The following is a 27,816-nucleotide window of genomic DNA, read 5'->3' on the forward strand; positions in this document are numbered from 1 at the left end:
AACAGGAAGCTTAACAAGAGGCAGGTTGGATGTGAAGAGTGGGGATAAAAAGCCTTAATTTTCCTTGGGTAACTGTGTGTATCTGGGACTACCTAATCTCAGCGGCTCATCTTGACATCTTGTCCATGCTTCCTATCCAGAAACTGGTGGTTTTTTCTCTATCCCCCTAAGAACTTAACGAGCAAGTCAATTTCAGAACTCAACTAACACAGTAACTGTCTTCTACAAACCGTAGCTGCAACGAAGGAGGGAAGACAACTGGCCAGTGTCCCCCAGCCGCAGGCTGTGACCTGTGTGCACACACTTAACCACTTTAATTCAAGGGATATTACTATGGAGTAAAGAAAAACATCCAAGATTAAACATGCTGCCAAAAAGCCCCTCGACTCTACAGCCTCGTGGTGATGGCATCGACCTGCAAGAACGGTCCCAGAACTGATCAGAAGTGACTGTTTTCACAGGTGGGTGAAAAGACAAACAGCAGCGTTCAACGTTAGGATACTCAAACCTCCTGATTACCAACACAAAAAAAGGCGCCTTTCGTCTCTGCAAGTCACAGCAACACCACGCTGTAACGCAGTTCGCTCCCCTGGTAAGAGCCCGGAGGCCGCTCTCCAGCACGGCCCGGCCCGGCCCATCCCCGCAGGCCTGGGTGTCGCTCCGAGCCGGATACCGGAGCCCCTACCTCTGCGGCTGCCGCCAGTGAGCGGCCCGCTGCCCGCCTGCCGGAAATAGCTGAGCACACTGGGCGGGGCTGCGGCGTGACGCTTTCCGCCGCTCCCATTGGCTAGCTCGCCGTTATCCCGTCATCGCATTGGCCAGTGCCTCTTCAAGTAGCTGCGCTGCGGTTGGCTGCGCCCGACGCCTTTCCCCGCTGTCAATGTTAGTCCCTCCTCCTGGGCAGCCCGCTCCGCAGTGGGGCGATCGGGCGATGCGGTGACGTCGGTGTTTGAGGGCGCTGCCATTGGCGGCAGCGGCGTGACGGGCGATGTGGCGCGTGCTGCGCCGGGCCCTTAGCGGCGGCCGCCGCGGAGCCGCCGTCCCTGAGGGGCAGCGCTGCCACCGGCCGCTCGCGTCCTGCGCCGTCCTGTGCGGGGGGAAGGTCCGGGCCCACAGGTGAGGCGGCGGAACGGAGCGGCGGCGGCCGCTCCCCGCGGGCGAAGGGGCTGCTGGGGGACGGGGCTGGGCGGAGGGAAGCGGAGGCGGCTGCTGAGGGGGCGGTGGAGGGGTGCGCGGTGGGAGCTGAGTGCAGCGTGTCTGCGAAGTGCATGGGCTGCGTGTGCTGGGCAGGGACCCTCAGCTCTTGGTTCTTAACGATGGCGGGGGGGGAAACCCGTGCACCTGCTGTCACAGAATCACAGAGTGTCTCACGTTGGAAGGGACCCAAACGGATCATGGAGTCCAGCTCCTGCCCCTCACAAAACCGCCTAAAACTAAACTGTATCACAGAATGTCAGGGATTGGAAGGGACCTCAAAAGCTCATCCAGTCCAGTCCCCACACCGGAGCAGGAACACCCAGATGAGGTTACACAGGGAGGCGTCCAGGCAGGTTTGAATGTCTGCAGAGAAGGAGACTCCACAACCCCCCTGGGCAGCCTGTTCCAGGCTCTGTCACCCTCACAGTGAAGAAGTTTCTAATAATATTTAAGTGGAACCTCCTGTGTTCCAGTTTGAACCCATTGCCCCTTGTCCTGTCATTGGTTGTCACCGAGAAGAGCCTGGCTCCATCCTTGTGACACTTACCTTTTACATATTTATAAACATTAATGAGGTCACCTTCTTCAAGCTACAGAGCCCCAGCTCCCTCAGCCTTTCCTCACACGGGAGATGCTCCACTCCCTTCATCATCTTTGTTGGCCTGCACTGGACTCTCTCCAGCAGTTCCCTGTCCTGCTGGAACTGAGGGGCCCAGAACTGGACACAATATTCCAGATGTGGTCTCACCAGGGCATATGAGTAGAACCATCGTCCCTACTTTCCCTGAAAATTGGTCCCGATTCCTGCAGCCTGCCACAGTTTTGCCACCTGCATCAGTGTCCCTCACTGGGGTCTGAACTGAGTTGGGTCGAATGTTGTTCATGGATTTTGGTTCCATTTGAATGTCATTTGAATTTCAGCTCCCATGGCAGTGCTAACAGGCTTGCATCTCACCTGAGGCTGTGAATAAGGAGCTTTAAAGAGGGCAGCGAGAGCTGAACTAAAACCAGAACATAATACAGACATCACTAAGCAGAAAATACAGAGAGATCTGGTATGGGGAATGTAACCCGGCAGTGTGTGCAGGGCATACGTTGGCTGTGGGGTGACACAAGGTGAAATTTGCCCCGGGTGAAATCTGACATTGGATTTCTTATACTACCAGCCCACTTGGCACATCTGTTCTGCAGCAGCTGCTGCATGGAGTTTCAGAGAAACAAAAAAGAAATCTAAACACCTACATGTCACATTGCAACATTTGGTATTGTGAGTAGGAAGTTTCAGAAATCTAAAGGCATGTAAAACCCCGAAAATATAATTGGTGCATGATTTAAGCTGTGTTGGACACCTAGCTTTTTGATTATTTCTCACAATCTGCCCAGAACCTTATAGATGTTAGTATTCCTGAATGACTCTTGATTGTTTTTTTCAGTAGAACGTGTGCTGCCATCACGATGCCTGAAGTAAACACAGATCACCTGGATGAGCAGCAGGTGCAGCTCCTGGCGGAGATGTGCATCCTGATTGACGAAAACGATAATAAGATTGGAGCAGATACCAAGAAAAACTGTCACTTGAATGAAAATATTGATAAAGGTACAGCGTGCTTACCTTCTAATTGAACCCTTAAGTTGATTGAATATTTTCAGAAATATAGCCATGATTAAATTAAAGCCTCAATCTCAGGTGCATGTTGATCAAACCAGAGCAAGTACTTACCACACCCCTGTCCTCCCCCAGCATACAATACTGCAATGTGGAGGAACACACCACTGGAGAGAGAAATGAATAATTGTGGATATAAACTGTATGTCTTGATAAATATTTTGTAATCACATTTTTATGATAAAACAGTATTGTTTCCTATTATAGAGACATGATTCTCTGTAGGCTTTCCTAAAGAATGCCACTTGCTTTGTTGTCATTCTCACTGATCGTGGTTTTCATTTGAGGTTGATCCGATTCATGAATCTCTCATAGTAGTTTGGGATCTCCTTTTCTGTACTCAGGGGGAAACATCTTCCTGGAGACTGAGGAATAATAAACTCTAACGATGCAGAAAACAGCAATGGTACTGTTTTTGAGGGAGCCTATTGTACTTTTGCAATTCCTGAAGCATCTTGAAATTCCTTACAGTTTTTTAGGAATTTTTAAGTAATGACCTTTTGGTAGTTAATTTATGGATGCTGAGCCCTCCTTAGAAGCTTGCCAAAATGTGCATCTTCAGAATGGTGAACTGATTCAGTAGGACTCTTCCGTTGCATTGTTGTTCTTAGCACTTTTCTGATTTCATAATGTTTTACATAAGCTGACATAGAAACCTAAATAGTAACTCTGAGTTTTTTTATCAAATCCTTGTTCTTCAACATATATGAATTTTAAAATAGGTTACCCCAAAATAAGGCATTCAAGCCTTTAAACTGTCTTCATATGTTTTTTTTCTCCACTGTTAAATAGCTCTCTGTGTTTGTTTGTTTGTGTATTTTTAGGTTTACTGCACCGAGCTTTCAGTGTTTTCTTATTTAATACAGAAAATAAACTATTGCTGCAGCAGAGGTCAAATGCAAAAATTACATTTCCAGGTTAGTAATGAAATACATTGTATTTACCAAAATGTTTTATTTAAATCAATATTTTTAAAATACACCGGTCTAATCTTGCAGTGTAACTCATTCTGAGGTTTTAGAATTCACTAATTTGGAGAGGAGATACTTCTAAATATTTCTAAGAGTTCAAGATGTACTTATCGTGTGGATGAAGTGAGTCAATGGGAACACCAGCTTATTGTTCTGCATGTTGTTGGGAAATGATTGTTCCCGGAGATGTTTGATCCTCCTTATGCCAGTGCAGAGCCTGGAGACGTGTTTAGTGGGGTTGGAGCCCTTGCTCTGATCACTGTTCTCATTGCACCCGTGAAGACGGGCAGTCGATGTGTAGGGGGCCCTGCTGCTTGGCAGCAGTTGCACTGTGCTTCAGTGAGATGTGGACCTTTATCTGTGTATGTCTTAACAAATGCCTTTTTACCTATAGAAGGGAGACTGTGTGGCAAAACTATGTAGTGCGTGATTTTTTAAGACTCCTCAACTGTTACTATCAAATGCAAATGGAAAGGCATAACAGTAAGATGTGGAAGGAAAGAGAAGTAGCTTACACAAGGTGTTGGAGGACTCATAAGGCTGTCTGTTTCAGAATTTTGGATGGGAAAACAAATTCAAGTGTTTCTAACCCTCTTCAACTTGAGGTTGAAACACCTATTTTTTCTTCTAAGGGAATTTTTGCTTTGGAGATTGTTTAAAAAATGATTTTTTCCTTGACTGCTAACTAATCAAAATGCTTGAGTGTAGTTTGCAGGTAATCTGACTCTATTTTAGATGCTTTTGAGCTAGACCTTTGCAGATAAAAGGTTGGCCGATCACAGTTATTTTACATAACTGGAAGTAATTTTTACTGTACTTGCAACAGAGTACAGAGGATCTGTCCTTTAAACACAGCATACACTGCTTATTTACTTCTGCTTACTGTCAGCTGGTCTTGAAGCTCTAGGAGTATTTTCAACATTTTATTGCAAATAAACTCCCAAAAGTAATTTTAACTAGCATTTGCAGGATAAACAAGGTCTTCATAACCTGGCTGTGTAAGTAGATGCTATCTCAGCTATGAGAATGTGTGTTTTTATGTGCATCAAACACTAACCTGCAAAGTAGTACCTGGTAGAGGCAAATCCTGGTGCAAACTGTGTAAGGAAAAATAAGAGGTGAAAATATCCTCCTTCCTCCTTGACCCTTCTCTGCAAAGGGAAACAAAGCTCTGATGTGTTGTATAACTGTTCTATGTCTCTAGTGGTTTTTTTTTAGTGTGGTGTGGTGGAGGTTTTTTAATGTTTTTTACTGATGCTTTATATGCGTTAAAAAATGTACTGATACAAACTTCTTGCAGATTGTTTTACCAACACTTGTTGCAGTCATCCCCTAAGCCATCCACTAGAACTGGAAGAAAATGATGCCATTGGGGTTCGGAGAGCAGCGCAGCGGCGGCTGAAAGCAGAATTAGGAATTCCCATGGAGCAGGTAAAGGGAAGGGGAGAAACAGGAATTCCTGCCAATCTTTGCCAATTTACAGACTAACTGCATCTAACAGACAGCGTCAGCCTGAAACCTAAAAGATAATTTAACTTTGGAGATACAGAGAACTTAGTGAATTTGAGACTTCTTTATCTATATTCTAGAGTCTTAAAAGCTTCTCTTAGTAAATAGTATTTTAGAATATTACACTGCTCAAACTAAATACAAGCCAAAGAGTAGATCGCCCTGTAAGAAGGGGTCATGTTGCTTTCATGTGTACCTGTGGGTGCCAGGGCAGGCTGTCCTGCTTTGTCCTGCTGTCCCGGGGAAGGAGACGTGCCATGGTTCTCCAGGCCAACAGCTGAGCGCTGGACATGTTCTGTATGGTGGGAGGGCGTCACTGTGAGCTGCTGCCATTGCCCATCTACAAGTCCGTCTGCAATCCCAAGTGTTCTATGGGAAGAAGGGTGGTCTGGGCACTCGGTGCTTCTTGCAGAACAGTCCCACAGCCACCGCTGGCTGTTTTTCCATCTGGTGGCGCTTTGGAAGCGCACAGAGAGCAGGGGAAGCTGCCTCAATCATGCTCATGGTCAAAATCTCTTTCCATGTTTTGTAACTGATTCCCTTTGGGTCATGGGACACAGGAGAAGCAGCACGCTGGTGGGAAACACCATGGTTAGCTTGACCCAGAACTCATTACCCGCTCTGCAACTTGCACAGATCCCTGGTAGAGCAGGCTTATGTGCAGTCTGTCCATGCACAGTTCTGACCTTGGCGTTGAGTAGTCATCAAGTCTTTTCCTTGGGAGGGGAGGGGTAGGTGCAGGTGTTCATGTTCGTCAGCACTTCAGTAAGTGTTTGTTAAGGTCTGGTAAACATATTTAAAACTTACTATGTAGAATAAATCCTCTCAAAATATTACAGGGTGAGCCAAATTAGAGAAATGTGTAATTAATGTCATCAAAGTGCAATAAATTTTTTTTTGTAGTAATTCTTTGTGAAGAAGTACACCGAAATTGTACACTTGGGGGCAAAAATCATTGTTAAGGAAAGGGTAATAGCTGATAGTTCTTCTGCAATGCCCAGCAGTGCAATTGCTGGTGTTCGGCACTGGTTCTGACAAGTGTTTTGGTTGTAGGTACCTCCAGAAGAAATCTCCTATCTGACACGAATTCACTACAAGGCCAAGTCTGACGGGATCTGGGGTGAACATGAGATAGACTATATCTTGTTTGTACAGAAGGACGTAACGCTGAATCCCGACCCCAATGAGATCCAAAGCTACTGCTACGTGACACAGAAAGAATTGAAACAGCTCTTGGACAAAGCCTCCAAGAATGAAGTTAAGATTACTCCATGGTTTAAACTAATTGCAGAGACTTTTCTTTTTAAGTGGTGGGATAACTTATCCAACTTGAACAAATTTGTTGATCATGAAAAAATACACAGGATGTAAATTGTGGGGGTAGAAGATACAGAAGGCCAGCAGCGAAGTGCTGTCTCATTAACACTATGGTAGCTCGTGACTCTTGGGTGCAGAAAATTGGTCCGCCTGGAGCATATTTAACAAATAAGTTCATAGAGAAATGGTTGTAGCAAATGTTTTTTCTTCTCTGTTGACCTCCTCTTCCCTCCAGCCCTGTTCCTCTTAGGTGAGTTAAGCTTGGTCTCATGTAAAATGGACAATGGTAACATAAATACCCCCTGGGTTCATCTTTCTCCATTACCTGGTACGATAGGAAAGACCCTCAGCCTGCGTGTGCCGGTTTGCTCTTCCTTCTTGTGTAACAGCACACTGGCCGGGGCTTCGGGTGGGCGCCGCCTGCCCACCTCATCCGGCAGAGCTGGCACCTTCCCAGCGTCCCGTGGCTGCACCTTCTCAAACAACAATTAGAAATTAATTTGAGTTCTGCACTGATAATGAGAAGATTAGTTGCCTGAAGAAAAGAAAAAATCAATTAATTCAGAGTAATCAGGATGATTTTATTTGCAGAAAGCATGTCTCTTTAGCTACTGTATTCTATAATTAACCAAACACATAAAAGTTCAAGTCATTGGATTCTCTGTGTGGACCGAGTTTCACTTTGAAGTGCTGCAATATGTGTCATAGTTTTAGGTGATAAACACTGGGGGGTTGCTTTGGGTTTTTTTTCCCCACCACCCTTTTCTGGTTATTTGATGGCTGAGTACTGGAGATCTCTTAAAAAATAAAAAGTGGGGTGTTAATTATACCTGATGTAATGATATCTGTTGCATATAGGAAGCAGCCTGGCTTTGGAGAGGGATATGCACCCAGTGACTCTTCCCTATCTTCCAGAAAACAAAGGCATCGTGATACAAGCTTGTCTTTCCTGCAACACCTACTGTAATAGTCATTCCCAGAACACTCAATCCCCTTGAATTCTGGAATTCAGGATTGACAATTTACAGGCTTACACTAGGTCTTAACTTCAGTTAATCAGAAACTGGATCAGGATGCAAGAACTTATCCTTTTTGATCTTGCAGTCAGTTGCGAGTAACAAGTTAAATGGAAGGCTGTATTTAATAAGACAAATAATCAAGGGTATCTCAATTTGAATTAAAGGTTTTGGTTCTCCTTCCACTCCAAAAAAAAGCTTAATTATGATTTCTTCTGTTAGCACACTACTGCCTCCATCTTCTGCCAGAGGTGTCCTGATAGAGGATGTTGTTCACACCCCTTTCTCCTGGCATGTAAACCATGGCTGTAACTAGTCTGTGGCTGGCTACATTTTTCCAGTGGCAAACATTTCTGTTTCTGAAGCATCTCTAGTGGTTCAACACTGAGAGGTTTTGGTTGTTGAATTGATGAATTGTCTGGAAGCAAATGACGGTGGGTGAGGGAACAGTAACACAATGTAACAGCTCCTGAACTCAGCGCCATCAGCCATGTGACCTGGGTACTACGCTACTTTTCAAATACTTCAAATACTTTTAAAATAAAATATTATCTTAAGATAATGATGAAAATACCTAACTTAAAGCCTTGGACTGTTGTTGTCTTTCCAGACATTGAGCCACATGGAAAATAATCTCTGCCATTACTACACTATAAACAGCACGATGCCTATTATCTGTCACTGCAGCAGCACAGTGCGGGGAGCGGGGCACAGGTTTATTTTGACAACATCCTCTTTTTCTAGTTCAAAGGGCCAGCTTGGAGCAAAGCTGACGAAGTTATCCTGAAGTAGAAATAATGTGCATAAGGAAGCTGAAAGCAAAGTTTTGCTAAACAGTTCTTCAAAATCCCTTTAAACTTTTGACAATAAAGGTTTTTTTGACATTGAACTTCTTTGCAGCATTATGCTTTTCATACTGTATTTATTACACAATGTAGATAAGGGAAACAATATGGATTTACCCATAATGCTCCAATATGCTAAAGTTGACATCTGAGCACTCATCTTACCCTGTTGTATTTAAAGATAGTTTAAAAATAATAATTTTAAGTATTCTTCCCCCTTATATTATCGAGTTTTTGTTTTACATGCATATTTCATTGGATTCCAGTTTAATCTTTAAAATTGGACATTTTAAGGGTATTTGTATGGGAACCACAGAAGATTGGGCGAGGAGGAGAAAGGTAAACACACTCAAGTGACCCGCAGCTGGGGTATAAAGAAAGCACATACATCACACTAATTGTTTTACTGACCTTGTGTGCTTAACAAGTAGAACCTCTGTGTGAGATAACATAGGCCTGAGAGAAACCCTACAGTACCTTATCATGTCTGAGATTCCTCCTTTGTTTTGAGAAAGAGCAGAGCACCGCAAGAGGCTGCATCTGCTCTAAGCCTTTAACTATAGGCGACCGTAGCCGACCTAACGATGTTCCAGCAGGGCTGAATTTACCAGCACCTGCGTCCCCGCTTATGTCGCCTTTGCCTGAGAGCTCAGGTGCAGTTACAGAGATCCTCCAGTACAGAGGTAACTAAAATAAAACTTGCTCTTTGCAATTGCATTGGTGGCCTCTGGCTCTTCTTGTGACGTGCCTGTGCTTGTGCACACAGTATTGCTCAGGAAAAACATTTATAATACATAATTTTACTAACCTTTAGATAATTCCTACCTTGCTCTTGACCAACCAGGGACAAATAGGGAATATTTCACCTTTGACAACATACTTTGCCTTGAACAAGGACAGAATTTTTGTCTATTAGCTTCTGAAGAGAAATATGTCTTCCTAAGCAGAGGATGACATAATTGACACAAACTCAGGACAAGTTCCAGTCTGTAACTCTCATTTTCTACGTATCTGAAATATTAATCCAAAGTATTATAAGTTGTTGGTTGTAGCTTTCCCTGCCCGTGCTGGTTTGGGTTTCTGGAGAAGCCAGGTTATTCCAGGCACAGGTCAGCACTAGAACTGCAGTGACTCCTGCAGCTTCAGGCACGGCTCAGCTCATGGAGCTGGCGAGTGTTTCTCCGGTTAATTTAAAACCAGTCCTGCACCTGTGCAGGGGCTTTGTGCAGCACTTGTGAGTCTCCCATCCTTCCCACCAACTTCAGCCTTTACCTGCAACACAAACTCATCACTTACTATGCATCAAAGGATTAACTTGCAGACAGAAAATCAGACCTCCCTGTTGCAGCACCCTACACAGCTGTGCTTCTTTAATTCTCATAGTAGCTTCATTACCAAATACTTCACTTTTCTAGATTTAACCTCATTTTAAACTTCATTTTACACTTCATTTTACATAGAACTTTTAAGTGTTTTACTGCTACACGAAAGTCACCAGTAAGAAAAAGGAACAAAGGGGTATTTTTTATGTCTACTATTTCTATGTCTGCCACTGGTATGGACAAATTCCTCATAGTATTACTTAGAACCGCAGGATCAAGGTAGCAGAACTTTCCCTCTCCGAGCTTTGAGTATCTTAACCGCTAACACAAACCACGTATTTTTAAACATTATATTACTAAGAAGAAACACAGGACTAGAAATTAGTTTTCATAAACTTTGTTTTAATTGATTTTAATTCAGAAGACTGCTTATCTTCTCTGTGTTTTACCAGATTTTCTCTTTCCAGCCAGCAGGTGTTTTGGCTTCAAGTCAAATATGTGTCTGTCCGATTCTCCCTTCCTGCCCAGGCGATTCATCTTCTTCTGAGCTTTCTTTGCCATAGTCTTGACCTTCTTCACCATCTATTTCAAAACAAACAAACATGCAGAGTAACTTCCTCAGTAACTCAGATAACTAGCTTTAACAGCTAGATGATTTTAACGAGGACATTAACCCCGCATCACAGGCTGCCATCTGCAACTCTAGAACAGGATCACTGCAAGTAGCACTAACCTTCCTTAGAAAACCTCTTTTTTTCCAGTACACTAACAATGCGATTGTGCTGAGCCTGGAATTCCTAACTCACTAAAGGTGGAGCTCCGCAGTTTGTACAACTCTTCCTTCACAGTTGTATTTAGAGACAAACATTTAAAATGTACTTTCTTCGTCTGTATTATTATAATTTATTTGTAAGAATGAACTGGGCATTTTTGAAGTATAGAGCGCATACGAACAGAAGATGAAGCTGCAAAGAGAACAGAAAGGAACCCTGGACAAACATAACCTGCCTAGCGCACCTTCCCAGAAGCTGGTTTAAGTACAATCATGCTGTTTTCATTTCTATAAAGGTAAATAACTTCAACAAACCTTTTCATCACGAAGGCCAGAAACATCCCGTGGTGTGCGAGAGCAGCTGCGACTGCGGGCCACAGATGTAGGGGTTTCAGACTCATCACGTTTACGTTTCCTCGTAGCACTACGGGACCTTCTCACATAATGTGCCTGAAATTCAAAACAGCACCTTATTAAAACCAGAAACAATCAGCTCAGACATGCTCCATTTCTAATTAGGCTAATACGAAAAAACAGGAAGCGGACTGCTGCGATACATTATTTTGGTTATTCCATCGTGACGAAGACCTTGCCAACTGTTGGTTGCTGCCCTTCTGTCCTACAGCAATATGCAAATTTCAGTGGATATTAGCATATTCTTTTCACAATTACGAACTCCAATTTTATTACTCTTTTTCTGAGTAGAATCCTAAGTAACGTATAAGAAGACGCAGACAAATTGATGGACAGCAATACTGAAGCAATTTTTGCAACGGCAAAAAAGCAATGCAGAAACCTGCCCTGCTTAGTGTCCTGTTCACAGGACATGAGCCTTGAACACTTTCAGACGTGAAGACTCACCATCCTACAGCATAAGGATTAAATTCCTCCTCACTGAGATCGCTCCTAAATCAACATGGCCCGTCAGCTCTGAGAAGCACAAACACTTGCTTCAGATGTGTAGCGCTGACATTCCTTGGTTCCTAACTCCTTGTTTATTAAAGAATCGGAGGTCTCGAGATTTAGACAGCCATACTACTGCTGAGTTTGCTGTACAAAAATGTCTCCCAAAGGCAAATCTATGTTTGAAATACTGTAGCTGCCTTACATCTAAAGATGCCAGCCGCCCTCAAAAGCGTTAATTAGAACTCACAGAACTAATGACCTGCAAAAAGATAAGCCTGATATGTCATTATTACTATTTCTGACACAGCTGTGTCTCACCCAACAAAGCAGGCTTGAAAATTAACGAGTATGTTTAGCCAAACACCATTCTTGAATCCTATACAAATTCCAAAAGAGTGCTAATAAAAAGCTGTGCATATATATATATATGTGATCTTTAGAGATGTTTATTTTTTCAGCCTACCCAACATGATTAGATCACATCACTCAAAAATTCAAGTTTCAACTGCCTCATCTGAATTTCCTGTTTTCTCCTTAATAGATCCCACCTCTCTCTTGTGCCAACTGTAATACACATTTCAAATATACTCAAAGAAATCTAGCATGTAATGAAACTGATCTCTCATAGCTAAACATTGTGTTGCAAAAACTCACATCATCTTTATTAGTCATGTCAAGTCCAAGATCAGTCATTTCTTTCTCTAGCACCTTCCGCTGGACCTGTAAAGACAATGAAGAAAACATGTTTCTTTCAAAGAAGTATGGTTCTATCTTACTTTTTGTCTTAATATGCCACCATAAGCTCATTATATTCACTGTATATTTGTTCCTTTGGCACGTCCCACAAGCAGATCATGTAAGTCGTAACTTCAAATTTCTTCTACTCCAACTTAATTCTCTTCACTCATAAATGCTTCTTCACAGGACTGAGAGGTCGCAGCATTCCCTAAAGATCTGTCAAATAGTTTGCTTTTTTGGGGGGAAGGTGGCAAAGAGAGGTATTTCAGTCAGAAATGTGTTCTTCTCCCCCAAAAAGCACACACTTTGAGGAGGGTGAGAAATATTGGGTGCAAAAATCAGCAAGATTCATTTTTTTCCCAAAGTCTATTTATCAGTTTGTTATCCTGCAATCAGTCTTGGACTGGTCACAAGAGATTCTGACGTTCTGAAGTGTGACACCTAGCTTCCAAAAAGAAATATATATATAATCTTTTCCAGTATAGGGCTCCATAGCAAATTTTACCTAATTTTGATTTTGAGTATATAATTCTCCTGATTATTTCCATTTAAAATAATAATAATTTAAAAATGCAGCAATCCAATTAAATGAGCTGAATTGCATTCTTCAAAACCTTTTCTGTAATATATATGGAATTTTACTATCACTCATTTGTTTGGCCTCCACAACTACATGGTGAGCAGAACTCTGAGGAGCACAGAAGGAAGCCAGGGAGAGAGCCAAACATGAAGAAAAGTGATCAGTTCCACTGCCCAACACTGTTACACGTTTTCATTAAGTTATTAAACGTCATCAAGATTTTACTACAGAATATACTCTGAACTTGCCTTTTTAGCTGTTCTGGGCATCCTTGGACCTCGAGTATCTTTTTCCTTTGACTGCAGGATTTTCAGTTTCTTCTTTTCTCGGATCTGTTTTGCCAACTGCCGGATTTCCATCATTTCTTCATCCTCACTTTCTGGTTCACTGTCATATTCTCCAGCAGCTTCTCTCAGTTCTTCCTCTTTCTCTAATTCTTCCAGTTTCTTACATTTTGAAAAGGTGAAAAGAAAATCAAGATGCTCATCACATCCTTGACTTACCATCCTCAGCATTACGTTCTTGCAGAGCCCAGGGCCATGACAGTGAACAGACCCTTCAATGAAGGAACTACGCTCCTTGAGAATGACCCCTCCAGCCTCGCTTAATGCAGCTGGTGATACAGGTTACTGTGAACCTATGGGGCAGGCTATTGCGCAGACTTACATGATCACATCACACTTTAGTTTGGCTGTATTTGTGAGACTGCCCCAAAGCTGCCCACTGCATGAATGCAGATGTACTATCCTCTGAAATGTGCTGGCTGTGCCACGGTTCTGGAAACACACTCCAAAAAAACTTGCTTTTTCTACATGTAGCATGAGTCTGGAACACCAGCAACTCAGAGAATCATAGAATAGTTTGGGTTGGAAGGGACTTTTAAAGGTCACTTGGTCCAAACCCCTGCAATTCAGATGAACCCAAGCACATAACCAACAGGCTCCATAGTCTGGACTCACTACTGCTCCTTAACAACCAGCAAGAAATAAGAACAGTGCTTGTTACTAAATAAAAATGTTATAAATTGAGAATTCCATCCACTTCAACATCATACCCCAGCAGACATAAATTTTATGGGTGATTTCATATTATTAATACATAAAGTTTGATGGCTACCTTTCTTCTGGCTGTAGTGAAAGAATGAAGAAATATAACTTCTCCTGTAAACCTCATATTTTAGGATGGAAAAGACAAGATCACCCTCATTGACAAGGCAAAGCAATTTTCCATTCTTTTAAAATTCAGTCCTTGATCCTTCAGAAAATAGTATCTTTTCCCATGGCAAGCATAAATGTAAAATGTAAAAGAACACGTTCTCATGACATCTTGTTTTTAATCTACAAATGTGGTAATTTAGACTAAACAAGTAAAGAAATAAAGAGGCAAGAAAAGTGTAAAAACAATAATGGAAAACTCACTCTCATTATATCTGGATCAATGTAGTCGAGTATATTATGACCTTCCCATATCTCTGGTATCTTATCATATTTTTCAGACGAATTCATTAAGTCCCAGTATTCTTAAAAATATAACAAAAGTTAATAGAGAAAAAAATAATGTCAAAGATGTTCAGTGACAGAAAACAACACTCATATCGCAAATTAAAAAAAAAAGTCATCTCCCTACATGGTCCGAATTTGGTAGCATCTCTGCCATATTTACAAATACTTCTGGATCCCCTTCATACCACCAAATATTGTTCAATAATTACAAGATCAAATGTCAAGCCATAATAAGCAACAGATACCCAGCTGACACAGAATATATGCAATCTCTCTCATATTGATGCTTTCTTAATAAAGACAGCATCAAGAATCAATGAGACAGCACAGTATAAAATGGAAGGGAAAAACGACCAGTCGTTATATGTCTGTGATTCTAAAATGGGAAACAACCGAGTGACATCATGAAACAAGAACAGGCATCAACAGGTCTGAGACAGCAGTGAAGGACAGTATGACATCAAATGGTGACACTGGCACCTAGCTGAAAGGAGCCAGGTTTAGGTATTCTCCCATAAACTGAAATAGCCAAATTCTACTGCTTAATAATAATACTGACCCTTATATAATACTTACTCTGAAGATCCAAAACATAATCATCCCCCATTTCAAGCTCAATGTCTCTCTCCTGCAAAGAAATACACGGCTTAATATACCATCCACTTTAAAATCTATGGGCTAATATAGCAAATTTAAAATCCATCTGCTGCTTTCCTAATTAAGAGATGGCTCTTACCAGCTTCCTCTTGGGTGTGTCTACTTCCATGCGCTTCTTCCGTGCTACGACTCCCTCAGGTATAAAAGGCAACCGCTCCTGAAATTAATGCAACAATCCACCCCAATAAACAAAGGGGAAAAAAGGTTGAATCCATTATTTAATAATGCTGTAAATCACCACTGCAGAGTAATTTATTTCTAAAGAACACAAAATCCCAAACTGCCTCTCCCAAAGGCCGTCATAGATAAAAACCAAGCAAATTTCACTATATTAATCTGTTCATATGTTATGACAAGAAAGAATTCTTGTCCTACTTAAGAAGTACTGAGAAATACACTAAAATTGTAAACATGTAGCCTACCTTGTTATCTCTCTTAGTTGGCATGGCCAAGTGTAATCTATTCAATACCTCATTCACTTTATTTCCTTTCATTTTAGTATCAACACGATGGGCCAACAGTCTGTCACAGGCCTGAAAATGCACATGGCAACATGAAGTAAGGAACGAAGCTTTCTTGATACTACAAATGTCACAGTAGCATTTCAATCCCAGATACCTAACTTCACATCTCATCTCCTTTCTAATGTCTTCTCTCTCTCTCTTTCAAGAAAGCACTGGAATATTTTATATATATAGAAGTATCATGGGAAGATGCATAGGATCCTTTTGGATTTTTTTTTAAATTAGCTGACAATAAGAGAAAGCAACAGAAAAAAAACACCAATTTAAAAAAAAATATTATGTTTATTAGACATAATTTTCCATTTGCACCCAAGTCCACTGAGGCTCAACAGGCTAGAAGGATAACAGGCTTAAAATTTACCACAGTCTAACTGAGATTGAATTCATACAAATGAGGCAAAATGCTAGCTGTTCATTTAGAATTGAGAGGAAAGTGACCTACCTCTGTTTTAACCTGGATTACACCTTCTTCTGTTAGGGTACTTGTCTCTATTACAGAAAATCCTTCTGCTTCAAAATTTTCAAATATTTTCTAAAATAGAAACATGATGCCAAAGAATGACAGTCTGCACATTTCTTAACATGCCAATACATTAAGAACAGCAATTTGAATCTAGAATCAATAGATGCAACTGGTTACTATTTTATTAGAATGTGTTTCTAAAAAGATGACAGAAACTTTCAACTACAGTTCTATTTATTCTGCTGCTTCTTTTATAAGCAAAGAACTACTTTCTAAAAGGCACCTATAAATGACCCATAAAAAAAAGTTAAAAAAAAAAAAAAGAGGAAGAGAAACACAAATTCTTATGTCCTTGAACTTGTAGATAAAAAAGAACTAGCTCTGCACATACCCAACGTGTTGCCCAGAGAGACCTTTTACTGCAACTGTTCAGCAACACCTCTCAGTCTAGTGCTCTAATTCTCACAGAAACGATTATTTAACAGGTCTATTCAGTCTTACTCCCAGCTACAGTAGTAATTGCAAGTTCTCACAGCATCAGAGATTCCAAAACGACTAGGGACTTGCACTCTGTTTGGCATTTACAATATTCAGGCCAGAATATCCATTAGACAGTACTTGAGAAAGACAGAGGTGAGGACCTGGAAAGCTACTTTCCATTACACTAAACAAAGAAGTGATCATGTAAAAGTTTTTGCCCAATACAAATTATATCCATCCATGACACCTGCACATAATGTTTTTGTAAATGCCAGAAGACAGAGAGAGGTGAGGGAAATAGTCTAACCTGACTCTCTTCAGGAAGCTCTGCAATCCTCTTCACATCACATTTGTTTGCAACAATTATAAGTGGCTAATAAGAAGAAAAAAAGAATCATAATTCAAGCTACAATATTATAAAAACCCGAGGTTTATTAATAACGGAAACCAAACCTACCTTATTAGCAAATAGTGGTTTAATATTTCTGAAGAGCTCTACTTGCTCCTCCAGGCTATGGCCACACTGCTCAGACACATCCATCACGTAAAGCACAGCAGCACGAAGATGTGCCAGCGCAGTGATAGCCTGCATCTCGATGGTGTTCCTGTCCTCCAAGGGATGATCCAAAATACCAGGAGTATCTACTACCTATAATTAACATCATTAAGTCAGGCCTTATTGTAGGATAATTGAGATACTATTTTAGAACATGTGCTTGATTTCTGGCCAATATTGTCTTTTTAAATATTCTTTATATTCTTTAAAGATTCTTTCAGTCATAAATAAGACTATAAACTCAGCCAAATTGCGAATGAGAAAATGGAGTAATGGGAGAAGAACAAGGTTTCAGAATAATGAGGCTTGAACAAGTAGGGAAATCCCTACCCCAACCTGGCCCAGGATGTGACAGTGATAAAAAATGAACTGCCTTTAATCAGGAATTCCATTTCCAGCCTTTCTCACACTGAAAACGCACCCATACATGTACATTTTTAGAATACTACTGCCCTCGTTTGGCACACTGTACTTCACAGAGCAGCTCTCAGACACAGTCTGTCTCCTCAAGACACAAAAAGGCAACTCACATTGCAAAATTGCAAATCGGATTATAACCAGGTATTTCGTTAAAGAAAATAAAAATAATATAGTTCTTACCTGCCAACGCAGATACTTATAATCCATATGTCCCACAAAGAGAGATTTTGTGGTAAAGGCATAAGGCTGCACTTCTACATCTGCTCTCGTAACCTTAAAACAGGAGTTATTCACACATTTACTGAGAACTTCCTGAAGTTGCAAGCAGTAGATCCTAATTATAACATACTTCATTGGCTACAAAAAACCCCTAAAAAATGGTATTCAGGCTTCTCTGCAAGAATTTAGCTATCAGAAAAGATGTTAAGAGGATACAAGCTATCTTGGAAAAGATAGTGATAGCTATCGTAATTTTCCATTTAACCCTCCAGGAATTTGAGTCAGTCTCTACTCACACAATTGAATTTGCTGCTGCTCACATCAGGCAGTGCAATAATTATATCAAATTGTTTATACTTTACCTTGTTTTAATTAAACGGCATATCGGTATTATATTTGAAAAAAACATTGACATACCTTATTTATAAAGCTGGATTTTCCAACATTTGGGTAGCCACACAACAGAAGAGTTCGTGTATTGGGATCAATGGTTGGCAAACGAGACAAATGTTGTCGCACTGAAATGTTAAAAAGATTACTAAATATTTGCAATAATTTAAGTTTTACTGAAATTAAATTAAAATTCATATGCTGAGTTGTTTATATAAAAATTAATAACTTTTCTGACATTATAAACTGATTGATCATTTATGAAAATGTATAATTGTTCGTAAACTCCACAAGTATCTACATACAAAGAAGAAACTTACTAAATAGTTAAAAAATGAAGACCACTGTCTTTTAGCTAGAATGACCCCATCAAATTAGGCAACACAACCTGAAGGAAAGAGCCTGAAGTAAGGAGCAATGCTTGGAAAACGTTTAGCATTATTTTTCAAATATTTGTAAGTGAAAATAATGATATATAAAAGCATGGCTGTGACTTTTAAGCAAACATTTTATAACTGTTAGTATTACCATAAAATTTAAAGAATTTTCAAAGAGAAAGTTATTCAGTTAAAAAATAAATTCTAAGTATTTGGGGGTTTTGAAACTATTTGTGTTTCCTGTGTCTACACTCTGTATTAAACACATTCTTCTAACTGTTACTAAGCATAAGAAATTTTACACCCAATTCACAGGCCTTATTTTAGCCTATTTGTAACACAAACCTTGCTCCAAATATTCCAAGCTTTGCTTCTGTCTTTTGATAATGGTGCACATTCGTCCCAGAGCAGCACGTTTCAGCTGTTTGCAGCGGTAAAGGGAATCACCGTATTTCATCAGCCGCACATAGTCTTTAGCAACACTGCAGAAACAAGAAAGAAGAATTTAACCACCAATCAACCAGGCAGGTACTAAATCAAAGAAACTGATGTCCCTTACTTGTCAATCAGATTCTTGGCAATATTAATCTGGCCCAAAGCCAGCTTGTAGTGATCTTTGTCATAGAGAACATTCATCAAATCCGCATAAAAAGGATGAATATCCTAAAACAAAAGCATAACATTTACATTAATATTTTCTTGCTTTAAGATGTCTGTATCTTGGCAACTATGTAAGTCCATTTTTTTTCCTCCAGTACAGCAGCACAAATAACAATACAAGCCAAATTGTTTTCATTACTATCTTATGTAACAAAAATAACCTGCTTGGGAATTGAATGCATAAATCCTATTCACTTTGGCTTTCTTCTGCAAACACATCTTGGATTTGTTCACATGGAGTTTCCATTTCATCATTTTTCTTTGCAAAATGCTTTGTATCACAACTTCAAAAGTTTTTTTTAAATTATTAGAAGCTGCAAGAAGCCTGCAAAAGTAGTTTCTAAAACCAAATTCATACTATACCAGAAACACAGCAACAATATTAATTCTTCCGTTCTTCTGAGTGCTACATTAAATTCTGTGAAAGACTAGACATGAAGGATTTCTTTAATGCTCAAATAAATCCTTCAGCTTTCCAAGAAAGCAGCATCCTTGGTTCAAATCTTTTAAACAAAATATTTCAGCTATTTATGTATTCGTTTGCAGAAAATTCATCATGTGATGTTACACAAAACACAGAAGATATTTGTGGGAATTCTGCACTAATACTCAATGGATATGAAAACATCAGGAAAAAATATGGTTGCAGGTCAACAATTTAAGCATGAGCAGAACACTGCCTATAAAAAAAGTCCCACTGGACACACAGACCCAGTTGCAGTTGGTGGGATGTTAAGACTGTATCTCATCAGTGTGTTTCTGACACTTTCCCTTATGAGGTCAAGAACAATGTTGATGTTGTCAAAGTAACTTCTGAAGAACTGAAGATGGGAGGCAATGTGAGATGTTTTGACATATCTTACTTCCCGCAAATATTTCCTAGGAAAAACTAACTATAAGCACAATTTACATATGCATACACAAAGAAGAAATAAGCATTCTTCTCTTCCTTCAACAGCAACTTCTGATAAACATATCTGATCAGCTAAAACCTTGTAAAACCCAGCCTCCAATGGCCACCCACGGGCACAGTTTAGATTTCCTTTCTGAGTAGGAACATAATATTTTTGCAGAACAAGTTTGCAAAAAATTACTCCCAGAAAAATCTAGGGGGAACCAGTCAAAATTATCTACACAGTGAAACTGCAAGATGTTGCTCAGGCCAAAATAAACTCAAGTAAAAGGACTAAGCTCTTGAAGAAGCATTCCTGATGTCAGGAAAGCAAAGCTCCTTTATGATGAAATGACAAAATACTTACATCTAACTTGGGGAAATCTGTTAAGATCTGAGTGAGTCTATCATGGTAATTCTGTTGAGTATATTTGACTTTTCGCATGTAAAAATGTCGAATCCGATGGATTTGATAATGTTTATGAATGACAGTTGGAGTCTTCCGCTGAGTCTTTGACAATGTCAAATCTATGAAGTCCTGCAATCAAAGAAACATTATTAGTTACACAAACTGTGAAGTTCTAATAAGGATGCAAGGTATTAATTTCATCTTGGTGGAGGAGCATGCAGACCAGTTAAGTACATCCACACCTGTGACAACTTTGAAGCACTCCCCCCATCCCAATTAAAACAAAGCATGATGTTATATCTTAAACAACTAGTTTTTGATACGTTGGGGAGAAAAGATAAATGCCTGTGGAAGCAGACACCTTGTCTTTTCTTTACCAAAGTTTTGTAAAGTGAAACATAGATTTTTAAGACAGAGGCAATTAACAGTGTTACTGTGAAGGCCTCATGGCCTAACTGGCATAAGAAAAACAAACCATCTGTTGGGCAACCAATTACCAGAAGAAACCACAAACCAACAGCTAACCCTGACAGGCAAACAACTCACTTCTGGTCAGTACTGTGAACCTTCCCCTAGTTTGAACACCCCAGACCCATTTCCTCTTAATAACTAGCATGAGGAGCTAAGAGAGGGAAGAGACGAACCGCCTTCTCCTATCTTGCATGTAAATGAACATGTGACATGAGGTGGTTGTGCGTACCAAAACCTTCAATACGCCACACCCCTCCAGAGGACATCTCAGGACCTATTGACCTGTGGAGCTGTGATATCTTAGTCTCTATGATATCTTAGTTTTCCTTCTCTCTCTCTTTCTTCTTCTTGAACATATAAAGGCAATATCATTGTAAGTTCTGCTGCTAAAGCCTTGAAAAGTTTTGTAATATAATAACATACTTTAGCCAAGTCACCAATCGCTGTAAATTGTATTTCACCAAGTGCTTTTAGTAAATTCGTAACTGAATTGGACCTCTGGAGTGACTGTCTGTCATTCACTTCACATTACCATACAGAAATACCCAGAGTTAACTCACACCTGATCTCACCTAGTGAGACAGGGCATCGCGTTCAGCGTTACCGAATCACACAAAATCACAGAATGTCAGGGATTGGAAGGGACCTCGAAAGATCGTCTAGTCCAATGCCTCGGCCAGAGCAGGAACACCTACATAAGGTTACACAGGAAGGCATCCAGGTGGGTTTGAATGTCTGCAGAGAAGGAGACTCCACAACCTCTCTGGGCAGCCTGTTCCAGTGTCTGTCACCCTCACTGTGAAGAAGTTTCTTCTCAAATTTAAATGGAACCTCTTGTGTTCCAGTTTATACCCATTGCCCCTTGTCTTATCATTGGTTGTCACCGAGAAGAGCCTGGCTACAACCTCCTGACACTTGCCCACTGTATATTTATAAACATTAATGAGGTCACCCCTCAGTCTCCTCCAAGCTAAAGAGCCTCAGCTCCCTCAGCCTTTCCTCACACGGGAGATGCTTCACTCCCTTCATCATCTTTGTTGCCCTGTGCTCGACCCTCTCCAGCAGTTCCCTGTCCTTCTGGAACTGAGGGGCCCAGAACTGGACACAATATTCCAGATGTGGTCTCACCAGGGCAGAGTAGAGGGGCAGGAGAACCTCTCTCGATCTACTAACCATCCCCTTCTAATACACCCCTGGTACCATTGGCCTTCCTGGCCACAAGGGCACAGTGCTGGCTCATGGTCATCCTGTTGTCCACCAGGACCCCCAGGTCCCTTTCCCCTACACTGCTCTCTAATAGGTCATTCTCCAACTTATACTGGAATCTGGGGTTGTTCCTGCCCAGATACAAGACTCTACACTTGCCCTTGTTACATTTGATTCAATTTTTCCCCGCCCAACTCTCCAGCCTGTCCAGGTCTCTGGATGGCAGCACAGCCTCTGGCGTGTCAGCCACTCCTCCCAGCTTGGTGTCATCAGCAAACTTGCTGACAGTGCACTCTGTTCCCTCATCCAAGTCGTTGATTAATACATTGAAGAGCACTGGTAACTCATCCCTAACCCCAGCCGGTGGGACGGGACACCACCATTCACCGTTTGCAATGTACATGTTACCATCAACACCCAAACGACAGGCTCTCATCTCTGGAGAAACAGTCTGCACGTTCCCTCGCCGGTTTTCATTTCGGTTCCCCGAGGCCCGGCCTCCAGCCCGCCCCGGCCCAGCAGCGGCTCGGGCAGCGCCCCCGGCCCCGCCAAGGCCCGGGGGGGGCAGGCCCGGCCCCACCGCCCGCCCCGCTCTGCAGCTCCGCGCACCACACTTTGAACTAAAGATCCTTCGTTGAATTCGTAAAGAACCTTATTCTGAATGAGGCTGAGTACGATGCGGGTTCGGAAAACAGGAGGGGTTTTTGTGGGGGCCACTACGACATACTAGGGGCTGAAGAGAAGCGCAGCCCCAAGATCCCTCCTCACGCCGCAGAGCCCCTGACAGGACCTCCCGTTTCTCGCCCCCTCCCTCCCCCTCACTGTACATGGTACAGGCCGCCAGGCCCAGGAGCACTAGCCCAGGGCGAGTCCACGGGTCCCGCCGGAGGGGGAGGAGGCAAAGGCCGAGGCCACGCCGGCAGCGCGGGGCGGTGTGGGGGAGCAGCGGTCCCCTCACGCGTGGCACGGGCGCGGCAGGAGCCGCCGCCGGGCGGGTGGAGCTCGCACCGCTGAGGGACGGGGCCGGAGCCGAGCGAACGACGCGCGTACCTTGGCGGACGGCACCACCGTGATCTTCTTGAAGTTGTAGAGCGCCATGGCAGCCGCCCGACCCAGCCGCACGCTGCCGGAAGAGGGAGCAGCTCGTTCTTCTCGCGAGAGCCCCGCGCTTCCGGCCGGGGAGGCAGGGCCGGCATGGGGACCGGGTCGGGTGGCTTCGATCAGTCCCGGTGCGGGCTCCGTCAGTCCCGGTGCGGGCTGCATCATTCCCTGTGCGGGCTGCATCATTCCCTGTGCGGGCTCCGTCAGTCCCGGTGCGGGCTGCAGCGCCGGGAGACCAGTGCTATTCAATAAATTCATCAACGACTTGGATGAGGGAACAGATGTGCTGCCATCCAGAGACCTGGACAGGCTGGAGAGTTGGGCGGGGAAAAATTGAATGAAATATAATAAGGGCAAGTGTAGAGTCCTGCATCTGGGCAGGAACAACCCCAGGTTCCAGTATAACTTGGGGAACGACCTGTTAGAGAGCAGTGTAGGGGAAAGGGAGCTGGGACCTTCTGGAGCTCCTGAAATACTGTATGACAGTGCACGTATATACACATCCATATGTGTGTGTGTATGTATGCAGCTGGGAGACCAGGGCCCAGCTGCTGGATAACCTGAGTGCCGAGGGTCTGTGTGGCTGGCCAGGCGCACAAGCACACCTGTACCTGTACCTGTACCTGTATCTGTACCTGTACTATGCTGTCTGCATGCATTCCCACTGGGGATGCGCACTCAGTTGTCCTTCCAGCTGCACTTGGGGCTGTGGAGCCACAGCAGCCTCCCCTCTGTCAGGGTACTGGATTTCTAACCCCAAACACACACTTTTGCTTCTCCTTTTTTTTATTTTTCCCCCAGTTTCTTTTTTAATAGCACCTTTCAGTGACCTGTCTCATAGTAAATTGTAAATCCTTTCAGGTAAAGGCTGAGTGAATTCTGGAGCAACTCATGATGTTGACTGTAGCCTGTGCTCTGTTCTTTTTTGCGTATCTCCAGCAAAAATGAGATCCAAACAGAGACCTAAGACATAAACTTGAAAGGTACCAGAGTGCAGGCATGTACTGCAGTCTGCATGTCTGTCCCTGTTTTCCACTTGACACTAATAGTAACTGGGCATGCACTGAAATACATCAGGTTTAAATAAATTACAAGTTAGTTGATGCACTTTAGAGGGCAAGTTAGATCAAAAATTAAGTATTCCCTTGGTTTCCACACTTTTTTTCTCTCTCCACACAAAACATGGTATTTTCCACTTGAGAGAATTTAGTCATGTGTTACTCTGACATTGCACATTTTTCTACAGTACTAGAAATTTAAATGCATAACTCCTTCCACATTTCCTTGTTTCACTGCACTCTCGGTTTTGCTGAAATGCTTCAGCTGTCTGAGGCACTGGAAATTTGTGAGGTACGTGAAAAGTAAGAATTTCCCTAATCAGCAAGCCAGTAGCTAATCCTTTCCAGAAATTAATTCTAGTAATGACTATACGAGCACTATTCAATCATAAACATGCTGTTAGAGCCTTCCCTGTTTCTATAGTCTCTCGATGGTGCTGCAGCTGCCCTGTTAAGAAGGAGTGTGCTGCTTCGTAAACATTTCCATGCAAGCACTTCAGTCTGCTTTCTTGACGTGTTCTTGCATTGTGAGATTTGGCTTCACGCTTCATTTATATTGTGTTTTACCTGCAAAACCATTGTTTTATAGAGCAGAAGGAGTTTTTCTGTAAGCATATACCCACACCTCCCCAGTTTCTGGAAAGGTCCCTCCAGTAGCTGGTCTGGGACACTCAGACCCCTGGCAACTGGCTCAGCGTCCCCAGTCCTGTGAGTTTCTGGTGCTTTCAGGTATGACTCTTGGCACTCAGGTCACCCAGTACCTGGCTCCCGGAGCCCCTGGTCTCATACTGCATGTACATTCCTACTTTCTTCAGCAGTTTTCAAGAGAACTAGTTCCTACCAAGACAAAATGTGGGTACTGTTCTAAGGATTGTGTCCTCTGGAGACTTCTTCCAGGAGCCAGGAGAGGTGAGACCATGTCAAGTTGTCTTTCCTTTGGTCCATACAGTTCCTTATCCCAGCTGGTTTTCTGCACTCAGACATCCTTGTTCATGTTTATCACAGAATAGCTTGGGTTGGAAAGGACCTCCAAAGCTCATCCATTCTAATCCCCCTGCAATGAGCAGGGTCATCTTCAACCAGATCAGGTTGCTCAGAGCCCCGTCCAGCCTGGCCTGGGATGTCTCCAGGGATGAGGCATCCACCACCTCTCTTGGCAATTTCTTCCTCATGTCTATCTTGAATTTCCCATCTTCTAGTTTAAAACCATCACCCCTTGTCCTGTCATAACAGGCCCTGATAAAAAGTCCATCCCCATCCTTCTTACAGGCTCCTTTTAAGTACTGAAAGGCCACAATAAGGTCTCCCTGGAGCTTCTTTTCTCCAGACTGAACAAGCCCAGCTCTCTCAGCCTGTCCTCACAGCAGAGCATCCAGCCCTCTGATCATCTTGGTGGCAGCTCTGGCCCCTCTCCAACAGGTCCATGTCTGTCCTGTGCTGAGGGCTCCAGAGCTGGACGCAGAACTCCAGGTGGGTCTCACCAGAGCGGAGTAGAGGGGGAGAATCACAGACTCCAGGCATAGGACTCTTATTCTCCATTTCATGTTTTTAAAACACCATTTCGGTAGATTTTAACTCTTATCACTTTGAAATGAAATCAGCACAAAATTATTCTTGTGCCTTGTTGAAGCACAACTAGTGGCACCCAGGAAGACTCAGACCATGTGCTGTGCTGACAGGCACTGGGAATACGGGCACAAGAATGGACATTGCCCAGGAGCCACCCAGGCATTCCTGTGTAACAAATGCTTCTGCAGGATACATATGGCTTTTTCATCATGCCTAGACAGGGCATTGGCTTAATATCCATAGTTTCCCTAAAGCATGAGCTTAAAATTCCAAAAGTAGCCTCAGATTTGGGGTATCCAGTCTGAATCTGATTTACACAAGAGTTGATACAATTGGTGTATTTCAATTAGACAAGATCATTTCTGCCTAGTTCCACCAAATGAAAAGACCTGTTCGTGTAAGATTCTTCTGTCTGTAAGTACATTAATTCTGTAGAATTTCATCCAAATTCAGCTGAAGTCTAAATCAAGATTGTCTGCCATTTCAGCAATCTGCTATTGTAAAGCTGTTTTCACTATCAGTCCTTACGTATATATGTGCTAAAATTTTAAAGCTAATTTATCGTGCAAACACTGCACAGAATGAACTTTGCCCAAGTGAAAAGCCCAGCCTCCTGTTTCCTTGTCAAGAAATGCTTATGAGTGGGGTCTATTTGGTAACCTCTTTGTCTTGCAGCAATATATAGTCCCTTTCACCTTTCGATTTTGGCAGAATGAGTTCAACTAACAGGCTGGTCAGCAAATATTAATTCTGCAGGCAATTTTGCTTCAGTTTGGTTTATTGGGTTTAAAAAGCTGTTCCATGTCAGTAGCCAGGCTGCAGAAAAACAATGTCATTCTGGCCATCACAATGAAGAGACACGAGCCTGAACAGACCTGGCAGCTTCCTTAACCTCTGGCTCTGTAGGTCGGATGCAAAAGGTCAGGGCCAAGGGACACTGGCAGATGGCAGTTACAGAAACTGTTGCTTCTTCTCTAGCAACTCCTTTAGATTTCATCAGAGAACATCATTCTCTGAACTGCCAACCCAGTAGCGTTGTATTAATTAATTAGAGAAAATAAAGCTATGAACACGACACAGTGCTTACACATATCTGCACTATCTGAAATATCAAGAGTACGATTTTGTTTTGAAACAGTGCCATTTCATATCAGCACACAAAAGGCAGATAAGGTGAAGTTCCAAAATTGAATTATTAAGTATCAGTCTCTGTTACTAAATTATCCTTACAGAGGGCATGCATGGTGATCTATCAAAGAGCGTTGGAGAGCAACAATACTGCTACAGATGAGTAATGCTTTCTAATCTCTCCTAGTAACATGGATGAGACACACTTAGGAACACTCTCAGGAATGCAATATATGCTTGTTAATAGTTGTAGTTGCCGTGTAATCCTGGGAGACTTTAAAGTTGTTAAGGGAAGTATAACCAAGACATACTGTATTGTGTCTTTCCCAGCTGCTCCTCTTCATGGTTGCCTGAGGACAGAGACACCTCAACCAACATGGAGATGGTGGAGTATGTCTTTTTGTTATGTGATTTGCAGTTGTAGCGTTATGGAGAACAGTGGTGGCAAGTGGAGGATTTGCTCTGCCCCTGCTGCAGTTGAGGGGGAGCCTGATAGAGAGAGCCCCTCAGCATCAGGATGAGCAGGGACACGTCTGTGCTGGGTCAGGTCAGCAGCACACGGGCAGGGAAGGGCTCATGAAGAGCTGCCTGCTCCTGTGCCCGTCCTCTGCAGGCGTTCAACCAAGAACACCAGCTGTGAGAATCCTCTAAAAGCTTTAAAGAGCACCAGGAGGAACTTCTGAAACATCTCACCCACCTTCCCCAAGGAGTCAACAGCCAAACTGAAGGAGCAGCGAGCCTCCGCAGATCACTTACTGGCACCTGCTGCACCATATATTCCTGATATTAAAAAAATTTCCTCAGGACCCACTTGCAGTCATGATTATTATGGTCAGGAAAGAGTTGCTCTGCTGATCTTTCTGGATATGGACTCTCAGTCTTAGGGCTGGCAGAG

The 27,816-nt window shown here is 42.5% G+C and overlaps 2 protein-coding genes across 3 annotated transcripts; one reads left to right on the forward strand and one right to left on the reverse strand.

Moving 5' to 3' along the window:
• The first annotated feature begins 912 nt into the window (after nucleotides 1-912).
• IDI1 (isopentenyl-diphosphate delta isomerase 1) lies at nucleotides 913-8,468 on the forward strand. Of its 2 annotated transcripts, none has more exons than XM_080339128.1 (5): nucleotides 913-1,116; nucleotides 2,631-2,794; nucleotides 3,688-3,780; nucleotides 5,135-5,265; nucleotides 6,397-8,468. In XM_080339128.1, the coding sequence occupies exons 1-5, from the start codon at nucleotides 989-991 to the stop codon at nucleotides 6,712-6,714; spliced, it is 834 nt and encodes a 277-aa protein (XP_080195254.1). In that variant the 5' UTR covers nucleotides 913-988; the 3' UTR covers nucleotides 6,715-8,468. The 2 variants fall into 2 exon arrangements, with proteins under 2 accessions (XP_080195254.1, XP_080195255.1); XM_080339129.1 differs by having other exon boundaries at nucleotides 2,634-2,794.
• A 1,765-nt stretch (nucleotides 8,469-10,233) lies between these two features.
• GTPBP4 (GTP binding protein 4) lies at nucleotides 10,234-23,183 on the reverse strand. The gene is made up of 17 exons (XM_080339821.1): nucleotides 23,116-23,183; nucleotides 20,347-20,517; nucleotides 18,987-19,090; nucleotides 18,773-18,909; nucleotides 18,078-18,178; nucleotides 17,622-17,714; nucleotides 16,923-17,114; nucleotides 16,773-16,838; nucleotides 15,965-16,054; nucleotides 15,421-15,531; nucleotides 15,078-15,155; nucleotides 14,918-14,969; nucleotides 14,258-14,358; nucleotides 13,088-13,285; nucleotides 12,176-12,241; nucleotides 10,931-11,065; nucleotides 10,234-10,425 (listed from the first exon to the last, which is right to left on the reverse strand). The coding sequence occupies exons 1-17, from the start codon at nucleotides 23,161-23,163 to the stop codon at nucleotides 10,273-10,275; spliced, it is 1,896 nt and encodes a 631-aa protein (XP_080195947.1). The 5' UTR covers nucleotides 23,164-23,183; the 3' UTR covers nucleotides 10,234-10,272.
• Between the last annotated feature and the right edge of the window lie 4,633 nt (nucleotides 23,184-27,816).

The sequence above is a fragment of the Nesoenas mayeri genome, assembly GCF_963082525.1.
Source record: "Nesoenas mayeri genome assembly, chromosome: 2".
NCBI classification, from domain to species: domain Eukaryota; kingdom Metazoa; phylum Chordata; class Aves; order Columbiformes; family Columbidae; genus Nesoenas; species Nesoenas mayeri.

Excerpts from the sequence above, each read along its gene's own strand:
- IDI1 (XM_080339128.1), top strand. The coding sequence starts at position 989 with ATGTGGCGCGTGCTGCGCCGGGCCCTTAGCGGCGGCCGCCGCGGAGCC. Across the intron at positions 1,117-2,630 it reads GGGAAGGTCCGGGCCCACAG|TAGAACGTGTGCTGCCATCA; the intron begins GTGAGGCGGCGG and ends TGTTTTTTTCAG. Across the intron at positions 5,266-6,396 it reads TAGGAATTCCCATGGAGCAG|GTACCTCCAGAAGAAATCTC; the intron begins GTAAAGGGAAGG and ends TTTTGGTTGTAG.
- GTPBP4 (XM_080339821.1), bottom strand. The coding sequence starts at position 23,163 with ATGGCGCTCTACAACTTCAAGAAGATCACGGTGGTGCCGTCCGCCAAG. Across the intron at positions 15,532-15,964 it reads TAATCCAGGTTAAAACAGAG|GCCTGTGACAGACTGTTGGC; the intron begins GTAGGTCACTTT and ends GTGCATTTTCAG. Across the intron at positions 14,970-15,077 it reads ACACACCCAAGAGGAAGCTG|GAGAGAGACATTGAGCTTGA; the intron begins GTAAGAGCCATC and ends ATTTCTTTGCAG.